The sequence below is a fragment of the Salvelinus fontinalis genome, chromosome 26 (genome assembly GCF_029448725.1).
Source record: "Salvelinus fontinalis isolate EN_2023a chromosome 26, ASM2944872v1, whole genome shotgun sequence".
Classification (NCBI taxonomy): Eukaryota; Metazoa; Chordata; class Actinopteri; order Salmoniformes; family Salmonidae; genus Salvelinus; species Salvelinus fontinalis.
Genome location: NC_074690.1, coordinates 18465403 through 18480650, shown reverse-complemented (window position 1 = coordinate 18480650; position 15248 = coordinate 18465403). Strand labels below are relative to the sequence as shown.

The following is a 15248-nucleotide window of genomic DNA, read 5'->3' as shown; positions in this document are numbered from 1 at the left end:
TAGCAGACATGATGATGTAATGACTGACAGGGACTGACATAACTTGAAACAAAATCCTGACTCCTAGGGCCGGTGTCAGACCCAGATTAAGCCTAGTCTTAAAGAAAAAAATTATGGTAAATGCATTTTAGTCTAGGACTATGCTTAATCTGGCTCCGGGAATCTGGCCCAGGGCCTTACAGTATTGACTGAATTGACTAAAATGATTGAATCACCTCAAATGTAACTTACTGAATGATGAAAGATCCTCTGCCTCTTTCTGGATGTCCTGAGTGGCTGGAATCTGGGAGAGGGATGGAGGGGGTTCCAACTGCCAAGAACTCTGCTCTTGACAAAGTGGCTTTCTGGAGACAGGACCAAGGCAGGAAAAGTTTTTAGCAAGCGTCCTCCATAACAAGAGCACAGTTCCTAGCTAATTATACATTTAGGAGGGCATGACTGTGGGATGCAGGTTGTTTCTGACAACTCACACTTTGTGGACAACTGGCCTCTCAAAGAACAAGTTATCCAGGGACAAAGTACACTCTTCTGAGTCCAACATCTTGTCAGTTCACGTAACAGTCATCTGTTGAATTACAAAGTTAGACGTGGGCACGCTTTTCATCCGAACGTGAAAATACTGCCCCCTATCCCAGAGAGGTTAGACTTAATCATGGTGTATGCAGCAGACACCTGACAGACATTTCAGGGAGATGTTGCCACAACAGGAGTCTTTATAGGTTCTGCCTAGGTTTGCAGCAACTGGGAGGGATTGAATCAGTAGCCTGACTAGACCTGAAAAAATATCCTAATTGTGTCATACTTTAAACCATAAATAGTTTTTGTGCTAAGGCCTCAGGTTGTTTTCAAAATGTGTTGAAGAAGCTACATCAGATCAACGCAAGATGGCAGTCTTGTAATGGACCTAACAGTTCCCTAGCTAGCAAGCTAACGGTAGCTAGCTAACTAGCTAGACAGGCTAGTTCGCTCGCTTTCATGTAAGCGACTTATTTGACAAAATAACAGTTTAATATGACCATACGGATGAGAGTATGTTAATTCGTATTCCATTTCAAACTGACTAGTGGCGTGGAAAAAGATAATTCCGGTTGCTAGCTAAGTAAAGTACATTTTAGCCTACCTGTTTCGGTGTGGGCTAGCTAACTAGTCTTGAGCCTAGACTCCCAATGCTCTATCTTCGCTCCGTCCGGGAGTTAGGCCAGCTCAGATGATTGATGGGGAACTCAAACGATGCCTAACTAGTAATTATAATTAATATATTGTAAGGATTGATTTAGAATCAAGCCGCTCAATAATGTACGATAGCTAGCTAGCTAGACAGTTCGTTTATGTATCTGACAACTAGCTAGCTAAGCTAGGCTTGAGCTAGCCAGCTGGTGATTGTCAGTTTATTGATTGTTGTGCGCGCGCTGCGGCTGCCTCTTGACGCCAAAACGACTGACAGGTTTCAAAACAACCTGCTGTCAGATATAACCTAAACATTCGGTACATTATTAATATTTATATGGTATTTCAATATCCTATAAGATTATGATTGAAACATCTGCACAACTGACTGTAACATTAAAGCCACAGTCTGGGATTCGAGAAATAATTAATTCACGCCCCGCCACTTGTCTTGTTAAACAGCGGAGGAATGGGGTGAAGAATTGTAACCATTTTCAAATTCATAGGCTGCGGTAAGGATGCGAGGGCCATCCATCATGATCAACATTCTCATGTTTTGAGGTACACAGCATTTGTTTACAGACAGTGGAGTAAAACAAGCTTTTATTTTGGGTTCTGGTTGTGTTAAACAGTTGAACTAAGCTCATAAGGCATTGTTATAGGCCTTTATACCATGTCCATAAATGGATGTACAAATCGCAGGCTGTAGTTTTAATTACTTAAATGGAAAATATGACAGTCTGCTTGTACGCATTATGAAGTTGCAACATCTAAAAATAAAACGAGAAAAAAGATTCGCCGGGATTGCTAGTAATCTTGTGCTATTATATTGAGGAGTAACTAACTGTATGACCCCCAAGGTGTTCCCAAACACCAAGGTGATCCAGACAGAGGAAAAGAGAAAGGCATATCTACATCGAATGGAAATTACCTTCTAACATGTCAATTTATTATATGTTATTCAATTTAAAGCCGACTATCAGTATCATTCACCCAATCTTCCACCGATAACTAGGTAGATGATCATCAACTCGGGATTTTTCATGCCGTCTATCTGGGACAAACCACTTTTTCTTGTAGGTGAAGCTTATGACGGTGACACAAAGTCAATGATCGATCACGGACGTATATTGAAATCATTAATTACACTGTGAATTATGTAATGTGTTAGTAGTCCTAAACTGGAAAAATGTTGAGCAATTCAAATGTGCATTTGCATTAATGCAATTGTTTTGTTATTGTATTCCCTCTCACAAAAATGGTTTTACTTTACGTAGACCATCAAGGAAAATGGCGACTGTGGAATGGCTGGAAGACGAAAGTGAGCAATAATTCAATGTAACGATTAAAGTGCATATCGTTTGCATTTGCACCGTTCTTCGGTAACGTTTAACATCTTATCTTACGACATTGTCATCTTTCGGTATTGTTGAAACATATCCATTTTTTTGTGTGGTCTTGGTGGGGGTTTTGGTATGGAACAGTATGGACTGTAGTAGGCTATTGCAAAGCATCCAACAACAGGATGATTTAACGAGAAGTAAAGCACCTTTGGAGCTTTATGGGGCTCGAGGAAGACCACAATTAGCTCGCTATGTTTGTGCTTTTGAAATCAAAGATTGCGTTTCGTTTTGTTTTTGCATAGGTGGGCAGTGCTGCAACACATAGCTAGAAAGTTTGTAGCTACAATCGGATGCAGAACTGTCTACTGCGGTTTCCACTAGCTGGCACAGCCACAAACTCAAAATTGACTATATCGTAAAAATTCAACAATTAGCTTTTGGTCATAATTTAATGTTAGGGTTAGGCACAAGTTTAATTTAAGTTTAGGCATAAGGTTAGCAGTGTGTGGTTAACTTTAGGTTCAAAATCAGATTTTAAGAAGATACATTTTAAAAATAGGCGGGGTTTATGACTTTGTGGCTGTGCCAGCTAGTGACGACCGTCTGTCTACTGCTCATCAATAGTCATAACGTTACCCATCGGTCTTGAGTAAGGGGTGATAGACTATCATTTTATTGTAAAGCATATTCTGATCAGACATGCATGCATTTATGGCTTGATTGACAGTTGTCTTTAAATTGGAATACCCATAGCCCACTCATTGGTCATGTTGATGAAAATTCTCATCTTTTCTATTAAATATTTTTTTTTCATATAGTGTTGTGGGGATTCAAATCCTCATGGGTTTGTACCAATGTATGTTATCTTAAATATTAAATTGAAGTGAGACCGAGGGGTGAATCTCAATAGTATAGTAGCTTGATCTCCATCTTTTCTCTGTACAGATGTGAAAACAGACATTCTGGTGGATGCTCACCTGGGGATGGAAATCATTATGGAAACTGTTTACCATTTAAGATCCAAACAAAGCAAAACCAGGTTTCTATTGGACAACCCCCCCCCCCCCCCCCCCCCCGTTTTGTTCTGTTTGGTTCAAAGCAGATGGAATTAAACAGAATTAACCAGCAAAGGACCCATCAAGATTTTATATTTAAAATGTAATCTAAAAGTATCAGTGTAAATTTTTTTTTTTTTTTTTTACAACTAGGCTTAATAACATCAGATGTTTTCCCTGTTGTAAGTGTTTACAAATGACAAAGTGATCTTTATCTACACAAATTCTGTTCAAATTACATAAATACAGTTGAGATATTTTGCAGTAGCTCTCAGAAGTAATGTTGGATTGCTTTTTTGGTTGTTGTTGTGAACTAATAGCAGGCACCACTGGTGGTAGTAGAGAGTTCTTAAAGGAGTGGTACCATATCTGGCAAGAGTAGCCAGCTCAGATGAAAGATGGGCAAAGGCAACATCTTTCTGATGTTTTCATTTCTTTCCTAGGGTTCAGCTACTGAAATGTCTGATCTGACCGGTATTGATGAAGAAGAAAAAGATGCAGATCCTATGATGGACCCCTTAGATCTCCTTCATGATCCAATGAGAAATCAGATGCCCTTGTTTATGGAAATGTTGGACAGACCTCAGACTTCTCCAATGAGAGAAAATAGCAATGTCCTTGATGTTCTCTCAAACACAAATGTGTTGTCTGTGAATGGACCTTCTTCACACCAGATCTTCGAATCAGATGAATTCAACAGCTTGTCAACAGAAAAGGAGGAGGAAAAGAGTATTACTCAGTTGAAGACTGTGCAGGACATTGACACTACAGGGATATGGGGTTTCGATGTGGAATCTTCTGAAAACTCAATGGATACTTATGAGGGTCCCCTAAGCTGGGACCCTCAGAGAGAATTCATGCAGTTTCTATGGGACAACCATGATGATTCTCCTGTGGAGGAGCCACCAAAGGCAGATCCTCCCCCAAATAGCCAAAGGAGGAGGAAACGCAAAATGGACATGGTGGTCATGGTAGATCCCTCAGAGGAACTTTACTCTGATTTGAGCCTCAAGTCAACAAAAGACATATTTGATGAGGAGGATCAAGAAGACCCTGTTCCCATCAACAAGGTCCAATTATTAAGAAAAAGCTCCAAACCTCAATCACCGACAGTGAAGAAAGCCCAGTATCCCAATGGAACTGTAGAGGCCATCAAGCAACTGATTTTCAGTGCGCCAGCAAGAAATCCACATGAGCAAAGCATGGCTCACAAGCTTACGCCATTGAATGGGAAACCGCAGACAGACCATTGTTCAGAGGAAGAGCCATTGTTTTTTCCTTGCACAAAGTGCAACATCAATTTCAAGGAGAAGAACCATTTGCACCGGCACATGAGGACTCACACAGATCCGCCCAGTCCTATCAACATGCCAAAGCCTTTTATATGCAGGGAGTGTGGACAGTCGTTCCGCTTTCGCAATGCCCTCCTTCGGCATATGACCATACACCAGGAGAGAAGGGAGAGACTCATGGAGGAAATCAAGGGCATGAATGAATTGAAGGATGAGGGCACAGATGCAAGGCTACAGTGCCCCCAATGCGCTTTTGGAACAAATTGTCCAAATACTTTTATTCAACATGCTAAGACTCATGAGAAGGACAAGCGGTACTATGACTGTAAGAAGTGTAACTACATGGCTGTGACAGTGTTTGAACTTGAGAGACACATGAACAAGGAGCACGGTCTCTGTAAAAACCAGGAAGAGCCGCCGGAGAAACCCAGTATGTTAAAGTCAAAGGAAGATGATGAAACGCATCATTCTTACTCCTGTAACTGTTGTTCTTATGGCACCTCAAGCAAAAACGTATTCAAAAATCATCTTGCGATTCGTCATAATCAGACATACGAAGAATATGAAGCTTTGCAGGGTAGAGAAAGAAAGGAGTATGCACAACCACCTTTTGAGAAGCACCTCCCTATTAGGAAACTCCCAGTAGTAGATTCCTTTACTTCAGAGCTGACATCCAAATTCTCTGTAAAAAAACAGGCTTTCAGAAAAAGAACAGATTCCCCTTGTGATTCAAATGACATTTCCGATCTTTTCAAAAAGGATAAGATTGTTCACAGAGCACAAAGGGGATTCAAGTCTCAACCCACGGAGTCAAAACTTGACAAGTCAATAAATAATCTGCTGTCTCGACAAAGACGTGACAAGCAGAGGAATGAAAAAATTGATGTCACCACAGGTTTTTCTTTTATCGAGGACAGAAACGGGGACAACAATGATCATGATTTTGGAAGAACATTGTCAGGAATTTCAGAAAATCCAAATTCTTCCTCTAATAGCCACAAATATTTATTGGCATCTAAGTTGGAGAATAATATATTACATTCTGTCTGTGAAAAGGCCGTTATGAAAAAGTCCCCTTCCAAAAGAAAAATGTCCACCCCTTATCGCAATACTGTTGACCAGGACTCTTGCTTCATTTTACCCCAAAATTTGCAAAGTCCAAAGATGCTAAATATGGTGGAAGATATGGAAGAGGAAGACCGTGATGATAAGGATGTGTTCCAGTACAGTGACTATGCCACAGATGCCAACACTAAACTTCTTGATAAAAGTGAAATCAAGCAAGATAAACCGTACATTGTTAATTCCTTTAGCAGAAGAATGTCTATGAGGGGAGTCCTTGGAACCTCTGAAGACATGTTTGAGAAAGGTCAAGACTGGCAGTCTCAGCAGAAGCTTGTTGTCAAGGAAGAGTGCATCGAAACACATATTTTTGGAGAGACCCTTGCGCCTAACTCAGTACCTCTAAGTGAATCCTTTTTAGATCCTGATTCGGAAGGTAGTGGGGAGCGGAAGACCTGCCCTTACTGTCCTGCAATGTTTGAGTCAGGTGTGGGATTATCCAATCACGTGAGAGGTCATCTTCATAGGGTTGGACTGAGTTACAATGCACGCCATGTGGTATCAAGGGAGCAAGTGGCTTCTCAAGATCGGAAGCCCCGCATCCGTCGAAAGATGGTAGCAATGCAACGACTGAAAGGTACTAATTTCCTTTATTTTTCTATCTTATATTTTGTTGCATGGATGGCTATATTCTAATCCTTCAATATAATGTTCAACAGTTCTGGTCACCTTCATGTTGTTATACAGATGAGCCAGGGGTCATCCATTTGGCTTCACAGAAACCTCGTCCTAAATAGAGATGCATATGGTTTTTATTAGCTACATTTACATATTAGTCATTTAGCAGACGCTCTTATCCAGAGCGACTTACAGTAAGTGCATTCATCTTAAGATGCCTAGGTTGAACAACCACAAGTATATTTTTCCTAAAATTAGCTATAGCAAAGTCAGAGCTAGTAAGGGGGTAAAAAAGTAACGTGCAAGTGTTTAGTTCACAAAAGGCTTTTTTGGAGGGGGCGGGGGGTGCTGTGGGATTATTAACTTTGAAGAGGTAGGGTTTCAGATGTTTTCAGAAGATGGGCAGGAACTCTGCTGTCCTAGCTTCAGGGAAAAGCCTGTTCCACCATTGGTGTGCCAGGACAGAGAAGAGCTTAGACTGAGCTGAACGGGAGCTGCTCTCCCGCAGGGGTGGGAGGGCCAAAAGACCAGAGGTGGTAGAACGTAGTGCTCTGTTGGGGTTTAAATAAAGGAAGCTAAATGTAGTATTGTAAGAAAAAGATTACACACCTGGTTAGATTGGAGAAGTTTACATTATTCAACATAGGCAAATTCATCAATTTGGTAATAATTTGTAGTTTGTTAATGTCATTACAATGTGTTCATGATGTGTTAATGTATCATGCTTGTGTGAAATACCACACCTTGAAGTTATTCCTGTAGTACTAGCCTCGCCATGACACATTTTGGCGTAGTCGGCGGGATTGGGTACACTGCTAAGTTCTCAATAAATATTTGTTTTTAATTTTGAGTGGGGATGGGAACTAATTTCTTTGGCATACAAAGAATGCTTTGACCAATTATTTCTGCTGTGTTGCTATTATTTCAGTGCCCAAGTTGGGGTCCGAGGACTCTCCGGTCCGAGGGCACTCCTGTCCATTATGTGGGGACTCTTTTGATAATAAGACTGGGCTGTCCAACCATGTTCGGGGCCATCTGAAACGGCTCGGCAAAACCATCGCCACTAAGTCCAAGTCCCCAATGTTGTTGCTCCGGGAGCTGATGCGTGACAAGAGAGAGTTCCAGAGAGCTCTGCAGATTCTGGGCAAAAAACGGATCCCCTCCCATTCCAGAATCCCCTCAAAGCAGGCCATATCTAATCATCTGACACCTCCTAAACGGAATCCCATCCAGAACCTCTACAACAATGCCAAATCACTGTTGCCCACATATTATCTACCAGGGGAAACATTGGATAAGAAACAGGCAGAGACTAAATTGGAGGTGAAAGGTTCACTCTCGAGTGCCTTGATAGGAATTCTGAAGAAGAGGAAGTGTCAGGTGGACTCAAAGTTGAGGACTTCCTCTCTAACTGCAAGAAACGCCCTGGCAGTTCCCCCCAGTACAGAGCACAGTAGAGGAGCACAAGTAAACTCAACACTCTCAAACTCTACATCAGGTAACACCAAGGGTCAATTTAAAGTATGGTATGATGGGATGTTAACCAAAGACAAAATGTTAGCATGAAGGTTATGAATCCCAAATAGAGTGTGCCTGTATGCATGCAAAACCATGGCTGATGTGGTCAAAAATGTGATTGATTTTTGTAAATATTGTTTCACAGAGAAAGGTGAATTCAACAGGAAGGTGTGTGTCCATTGCAATGCAACCTTCCACAGCGGTGTTAGTCTGTCCAATCACTTGCGGGCATACGCAAAACGAAAGAGAACTGCCTTGCTGGAGGGAACAAGTAAGTGCCTTCCCGTCATCATCAATGGCACATGTTCACAAAGTAATATCAATACTTTATACTGCTTACAGCCTCACTACTGTAAAGTGAACACAATGATTTCCTCAATGTCACTGCCTCACACAAACCCACTGCACATTTGCTTACAGCCTCACTACTGTACAGTGAACACAATGTTTTCTTCAATGTCACTGCCTCACTCAGACCCACTGCTTCAGTACACACATGGTCACCAGTCAATACCAAACTTATCTGAGCATATTGTTCTGGCTTGCCCTGTTCTTAATGTTTCAGCGTATGACTGTAAACAAAGGAGGCAGAGATCGAGGCCTGGTTCCAAGAAGAAGACATCCCCTACTACGCCACACGCACCAGAGGAGATGTATAGACTAACCTGCAGGTACTCTGACCACACTGTCTATGCCGTTGGTGTAAATTATTGTATTATTCGTTGACATTTTTCTGATAAACACTAAGATTTAAGTTGGGGCAAAGATCTAATCAATGTATTTGTAGTGACGCTTTCAAATGGATGTTAAGTTGACCAAAAATATTTGCATTCAAAGAGATTTAAGACCCAGGTTGTAGCTTATACTGTCTTTGAGGGCCACTTCTGATTGGGGGTCTTACTGTGCTTGGATCCTCTTTGCAGATTCTGTGACCTAGTCTTCCAGGGCCCTTTGTCGGTCCAGGAGGACTGGATAAAGCATCTACAAAGGCACATTATGAATACCAGTGTCCCCCACACAGGGGCAGGCATGAGGGAGGTCACCTCATTGCCAAAGGACCCTTCCTTCTCCACCACCACTGAAAGACAGACCCCATCACTGGCAACTCACACTGCCTCCTAAGCCAAGGGACCTAGTTAAAAAAACAAACAAAAAAAAACTATTTTGGTCCTGTGCGTGTATGTGTTTGTACATTAGATGTTTCTTCACAGTTTTATACAGTCATAATTGAAAAATGCTTGCCACTATTACAACACACAATTTCAGAGGATTATGGCTACCTAATCTCTTAAAACACATTAGACATTTTGGATATTGTTACATTTTAAATGTCCCATGTTACGAATATAATTCCATGTGGGCTGACTATTTTCTTGTGTTTATGCAGTGATTAGTGTGGAACCCATTTCCAAGAGACAACTCTTACCTCAGATTCCTAAAAATTCTCTGTCCATTTGGTCAAGTTTGGAGCATCTTTTCTCTGTATGTTGATATTTACATTTATGCTACACATGAAAACAAAAATGGGACAAATACAATTCTGTATTTTTAACATGTATTGAAATCATGATCATATTGCTACGATTTGTGTTTGCAGGGAGGGGGGTTCTGAGTAAGAAAATAAATTGATAGTCATCAACTAATCTTTAGGTAGATTTCTTATCAATATGGGTAAGTGTGGCTTGCAAGTTAATCACAGAACAAAAGGTTTAAAACATGGATGCCAGTTTGGTGGTTTCATACTGCGGTTATCTGCATATTAACTCCTAAATGAATAGGGTTTATCAGTCAGTTTTTGTTCTCGATGATGCAGTCACAGCGCTTATTGTTGCTGCCTTTCATGAATAACTGTTGCCTATATTTAATGTTTTTTAACTGTTAAAAAAAATTGCTGTTTGTCTTTTTAAATAATTTATGTTTAAATGTATATCATACTGATATGATGCTGAAACCATTTTTGTGATGTTCTAAAAAATAAAAACCAGTTTAGTCAACTGGATTGACCTGTGGTGTTTCCTTTAGCAGTGTCCCACCATTAGTTTGTCAAGGATGGACCGATTTGCTTTCATCCACTAACTAATTCAAATCATACCTGAAACTTAACTCATTCAGTAATTTTATGATACGTCATCTGGTGAATACATTCTACAGTGGGATACCGCAGGAGTGTACATGTGTGGGAGACTAACGCCTAAATATATGATGAACCCCTCAGCTACTTGATCTGGAAAACAGACTTATGAAGTTCCAACTTAATAAAAGGAATCTGTATTCACAGGATATCAAAGGGCACTGTTATTCTAAAGAAACTGAAAATATTTCCTTTTCAAAACAGCACAATTTTAACCTTAAGCGACAGTTGGTATCTCAAATGGCTGGTTTGCATATACTGTAGATGAACTGTTGTACCAGATTAATATCACAATGGTAACCTTGACAATATTTGAAAATGGGTCAACCGTCTCTGTTACTGTTTATAAAAGGTTGTTTTATATTCCTGTGAATATCAGTCACCCATCAATTCATTTTTCTTTAAAACATTTATTGTTTGGTTATTTTTAAATGACTAAGAAATTACAAAGTTGGAAAGCCTGTAAGGACCATATTTCTTCAGCAAACAAAACATTACAGTATTTCTATCCTTAAATCTCAATGAATCAAAGCAGGTGTTCTAATGGAAAAAAAGAATTGTGGGAAAAACATTACAAAATGTGCTTCAATATCTATTGAAATTAAATCAATTTCCAACTGAAAATTAAAAAGGTCCAAAATTACAGATGGATGTTCTTACGTGAAAAATGTCTACATCAAACACAAAATGACTACAAGTTCTCAACTATGTGATATCTAGCTAATGGATGCTCCACACTCAAAGAAAACCGGTATTCTGTATTAGTTAAGATTATCCTGTATTAGTTTAGAGGTACATAAGACTGAACATCAACACTCAGGGCACAGACTATGTCCATTTGGTCTTTGTCTAGTTGATTTTGATAGGTGGTTGTTGGCTGTCCATAGTTGTCCACAGCCAGTAGCTAGCAGTTCACATCAACTGTTTATCTATTCTTCATGGCCCTCATGATGACTGTTCAAAAGGATCCTTGCCCTGAAATACAACCAATTATTTGTAATTTAAATTCAAATTAAATTTGTTTTTGTCTACAGTTTATTGAATTAACACACTTTAAAAAGTAATACAAAACTTTGGTATTCTATAGATAAATAGCATTAGTGTAATGTATAGCAAATGCCTGTTCAGATTATTTACCTCACAGAAGCTTGCATACTCAGTATTCATTTGTTTCATGGTCGCCTTCGCAAAGTTCACACTTTCCCGCAACTGTTTCGTTCTAAATTCCTTCAGTGGTAAACACAGTAAAGTCATAAACATGAAACAGTAAGTACACCCACTTGTATGTTGCAGTGAAAGAACAGATTTCAAGAAAATAATGTAGCATCTATCGCTTTGATGTTTGTTTCTTTAAAGAATTGACAGACAAAATTCTAAATCAAAAACAAATCGGCCAATTTGTCCAACTTGATGTTGCATCTCAGCTAACACTACAATGACTTTCAAAACAATATCAGTGAGTGACCATTGCTTTTTAAAGATATATCATGTGTTCCATTATTCACTGATATGAGGTGTGAGATCTGCTGTAGCAGCATAACGACTGCCTTACCATTTTGTTCCTCAGGTGGTCTTTGGAGCTCAGGTGATCCTGCAGTGATGATGGATGTACGGAGACGTAGACTTGGCAAGGAGCACAGTGGAAAATATCTAACTTTGTCATGTAATCCTTGTCCTGCAATGCTGAAAATGATAGGGGTGAGATACAGAGGTCAAATCACAAGTGTAGGCTTAATGACACCAGGTAGTGATACGTTGTCCAAAGCATACAAGTACATTTAGAATCAATAAGTTCCGTTTCTATTGAGGAAAGAAACAATACCTCAACATTGGTGAGTTTACATTTAGCCACCTTTATAGTTGGACACAGAGGGGGAAAAAAAGTATGAATAAAAAGTACAAAAAAAGTATGAATGTATGTAAGTCGCTCTGGATAAGAGCGTCTGCTAAATGACTTAAATGTAAATGGGGAGTCAGGCAAGTGGGAGAATAGTAGGAGGGATAGACGCGGGAATGAATCTGGTCGGGAACAGTATGTGTGACTAGCCAGGAGCATTAGCGATAGACCCCAGGCTTTGCACGTTAAGCTACCTCTAAGGCTATGTCTGTTCATCTGCAGTCTATCACCTTGCCGGACTTTGGTTAACACGGCCTCCTGTAACGTAAAGAGAAATACATTTCCCTTAATCGTCATACAGATTGATAATCCCACATTTAATTCCATCTGAGAGAGAATGTATTTGCTTGACGTACATGCAAAAAGGCGATTGCCGTGTCGTCGTAGTTGTTTTGATTTTGGATGTGCTCCAGGGTCTCCCAGTGACTATTGCACTTCAGATGCACCTCAAGGGTGCTCGCTTTATGGAAATCCAAGTTACACATGTCACAGGTGAAAAAATCACTGAAAAGACAATAGAAGGGGATTTGTGTCAACTCAAATCAAAGTTTATTGGTCGCGTACATGGTTTTGCAGATGTTATCGCAAGTGCAGCGAAATGCTTGTGTTTCTAGCTCCAGCAGTGCAGTAATACCTAGCAATAAAAATTGTATTAAAACATTATACACATAATCCAGAAAAAAAAATTATATCAGAAAAGGCAGTCAGAGACCAGAATATAAATATATATACACATATAATGGTGTGTCAATATTATTGTGCATTTTAGTAAGGTCTTTCCAAAAAAACATGATAAGTTAGATGATGGCTCCTCCAATCATTTCTTTACCTCGGTATGTCCTCATTTGGGCTTCTGCTTCTCTTCTTTGTGACCTCTGAGGGTGACTTGGTTTGGTCCCCTCCTAGAAATTTACATTTAAAGACATACTACGGTGATTTGAGGATAATATTTTTTTTTTGACACACTGAAAACTTCAAGGAGTAGGACATTCAATAAGTTGGTCTGATGGTGACTTCATGATGTCATTGGCCTCCCCCTTGCTTGAGGAACAATAGAGAACCCGCACCCCCAGGAGACTGGAACAGAACTTAACAAATCACACACTTTCTCTATCCCTTCACAACTCTGCCAGACCATGAGCAAAACAACACAGTTACAATCCTACCTCTTCCACTAGATTCTGATTGGCCATGAATGGGGTTGGTATCCCAGTGGGACCGGGTAAACCCTGGTGGATTTCTTGTCTGCAGACAACAGAGAAACATCACCATTACAACGCTGCACCAGTGCAAGCCTCAGCAACATCTTTCTACCTTTTCCCACCAAAATAATAACCCGACTGCAGTGAATTTCTTACCTCTTTGCCAGGTACTGTGGTTGTGGACATTTCTCTCCCATTTTCCCCCTGCCCCCAATATGCATTGAGGGGTAATAGTGGGGTTTCTGTCGTGGGCAACGGCCGTTCTGAGTGGTCATGGCTAGACCGGTCAGGTATGGAGCCATGGCTGGACTGCTCATGTCTGGTACCGGGCCGAGAGGATAACAAATCCCAGTTGAAGCCATCATGATGTCCAGCTACTGAAGCAGAGCCTTGATATCCACTACTCAGGCGGCTGCTCCCTCCACTAACTCTGTGCCTGTGATGGTCTTCCCTGCCTTTGGAAGGCTCCAATTCAGAGTCTGATGATGAGCCAGGATCAGGATCATACGGGTCGTAGAGCTCGGCTCTGGAGAAAAAAACAAGAGCATTTCAGCCATTTCTATGGTATAATTTTTAAGCAGGCCTTACACTTGGGTCATCACTAGCTTCTATAGCCACAAATTCTTAAACCCTGCCCAGTTCTACAATTTATCTTGTTAAAATGTGATTTTAAACCTAAGCCTAACCCAACCACACTGCTAAACTTATGCCTAACTCTAACCTTAAATTTAGACAAAAAAGCTCATTTTGACTTTTTGGCTGTGGAATCTGACTTTGTGGCTATATAAACTTGGGGAAACCTTACACTAGGACTAGGCCATGTCTTAAATAACCACAACGTGCTAAGCGATGTTCCAAACAAGTCTAAATCACATTTTGCGGGAAATCCTCTGCTTGATACATTTAGAATGGATATATCAAAAGCAAAACTGCCTATCTTACTTTTCTGAGTTGCTTGTTCGCTGAGAGTTGTAGGATGCTGGGTTTACGGTCGAGTGTCTTGTGTGTTGGGTATAACCATGGGTTGTTTCTGTGTGGAATAAAATAAGCTTTGTTAATCGAAATGAAAAACAAAAACAGAATGTAAGAAATGGGTTTCCTATCCCTATCAGACAGGTATTGCAAATATTGGGCCAAAGGTAAGCAGAACTACCTGCACTTCGCTGGGTTGGTGTGATGCTGTACTCGAATAAAGAAAAGAGATTAAGACTGATCCACTCAACACAACACATAATAGCTAACTGAGCAGCTAACGATAATTTATCGCATGAATAATTTTTCTGGCATGCTTTCTCTTTTCAACAAAAAAACAGCAAACAAATTGTATGTTTATAATCAACTACATTACATTATTTGATTAGCTAACTAACAACGAAACAACTACTAGCTAGTAAACAGTTAGCTAAATCATGTAACTTAGCTACTAGCTAGCTTGATGGCTACAGTGGCTATTAAGTTAGTGGCTAGCCTACCTTCCATGAGCAGTGTATGTATTCGGCGGTCCATAATCAGAAAAAGAGTGATCATTTCGTCGACTCATTCTCGTCCTCTTGTAATTCACTATTAATGCCTAACGAACGTTCATATTTTTGTTAGATTACTGTCTCGTTTACGTGACTGCTGCTATCTATAAGTCTAGCAAGCGGTCATCATACTACAAATAAGCTACAGAACACAATTTTCTATTCTTACCTGCAGGGGGCCGCATTTTCCTACTGTGACAGTAGTCAACGAAGAAGCTGCTTCTAGGGTCTAAAAATGTATGATAACTGCCACCTATCGTGCTGGAGTATGAAGACTAATCTGTAATGAATTTCTAAACAACAGCTTTTTATTGACGATTCAACTTGCAAGTTGCAATGTTGAATAAAAGGTATGTACACTATGACTTAGAGCTATAGGG

The 15248-nt window shown here is 40.1% G+C and overlaps 3 protein-coding genes across 4 annotated transcripts in view; 1 reads left to right on the top strand and 2 right to left on the bottom strand.

The window, feature by feature from the left end:
- The window catches only part of LOC129823818 (probable ATP-dependent DNA helicase HFM1), a 28772-nt gene extending 28208 nt beyond the window's left edge, over window positions 1-564 (bottom strand). The window contains exons 1-2 of the mRNA XM_055882835.1: window positions 471-564; window positions 232-344 (exon numbers count right to left, since the gene is read on the bottom strand). Of these exons, the coding sequence (XP_055738810.1) occupies window positions 232-344; window positions 471-541 (184 nt within the window). The 5' untranslated portion in view covers window positions 542-564. The remainder of the gene's footprint in view (window positions 1-231; window positions 345-470) is intronic.
- Window positions 565-2387: 1823 nt separating this feature from the next.
- LOC129823812 (zinc finger protein 644-like) lies at window positions 2388-10109 on the top strand. 2 transcript variants are annotated; one of them, XM_055882826.1, is made up of 6 exons: window positions 2388-2488; window positions 4009-6556; window positions 7526-8095; window positions 8261-8386; window positions 8681-8786; window positions 9039-10109. In XM_055882826.1, the coding sequence occupies exons 1-6, from the start codon at window positions 2426-2428 to the stop codon at window positions 9235-9237; spliced, it is 3612 nt and encodes a 1203-aa protein (XP_055738801.1). In that variant the 5' UTR covers window positions 2388-2425; the 3' UTR covers window positions 9238-10109. The 2 variants fall into 2 exon arrangements, with proteins under 2 accessions (XP_055738801.1, XP_055738802.1); XM_055882827.1 differs by having other exon boundaries at window positions 2431-2549.
- A 527-nt stretch (window positions 10110-10636) lies between these two features.
- Window positions 10637-15048, bottom strand: znf326 (zinc finger protein 326). Its single transcript, XM_055882828.1, has 11 exons — window positions 14818-15048; window positions 14499-14524; window positions 14288-14375; window positions 13502-13871; window positions 13310-13388; window positions 12973-13045; window positions 12500-12647; window positions 12338-12401; window positions 11799-11929; window positions 11384-11473; window positions 10637-11221 (listed from the first exon to the last, which is right to left on the bottom strand). Exons 1-11 carry the CDS (start codon window positions 14883-14885, stop codon window positions 11192-11194), a joined length of 1167 nt encoding a protein of 388 aa, XP_055738803.1. The 5' UTR covers window positions 14886-15048; the 3' UTR covers window positions 10637-11191.
- Window positions 15049-15248: the final 200 nt, after the last annotated feature.

What these genes read in the sequence shown, in the direction of transcription:
- LOC129823812 (XM_055882826.1), top strand. Translation starts at nt 2,426, where the DNA reads ATGGTTTTACTTTACGTAGACCATCAAGGAAAATGGCGACTGTGGAAT. An exon ending in TGCCTTGCTGGAGGGAACAA is followed by an intron (nt 8,387 to 8,680) that starts GTAAGTGCCTTC and finishes TTAATGTTTCAG; the next exon opens with CGTATGACTGTAAACAAAGG. An exon ending in ATGTATAGACTAACCTGCAG is followed by an intron (nt 8,787 to 9,038) that starts GTACTCTGACCA and finishes TCCTCTTTGCAG; the next exon opens with ATTCTGTGACCTAGTCTTCC.
- znf326 (XM_055882828.1), bottom strand. Translation starts at nt 14,885, where the DNA reads ATGAGTCGACGAAATGATCACTCTTTTTCTGATTATGGACCGCCGAAT. An exon ending in ACATACACTGCTCATGGAAG is followed by an intron (nt 14,525 to 14,817) that starts GTAGGCTAGCCA and finishes ATTCGAGTACAG; the next exon opens with CATCACACCAACCCAGCGAA. An exon ending in CCAAATGAGGACATACCGAG is followed by an intron (nt 12,648 to 12,972) that starts GTAAAGAAATGA and finishes TTGTCTTTTCAG; the next exon opens with TGATTTTTTCACCTGTGACA.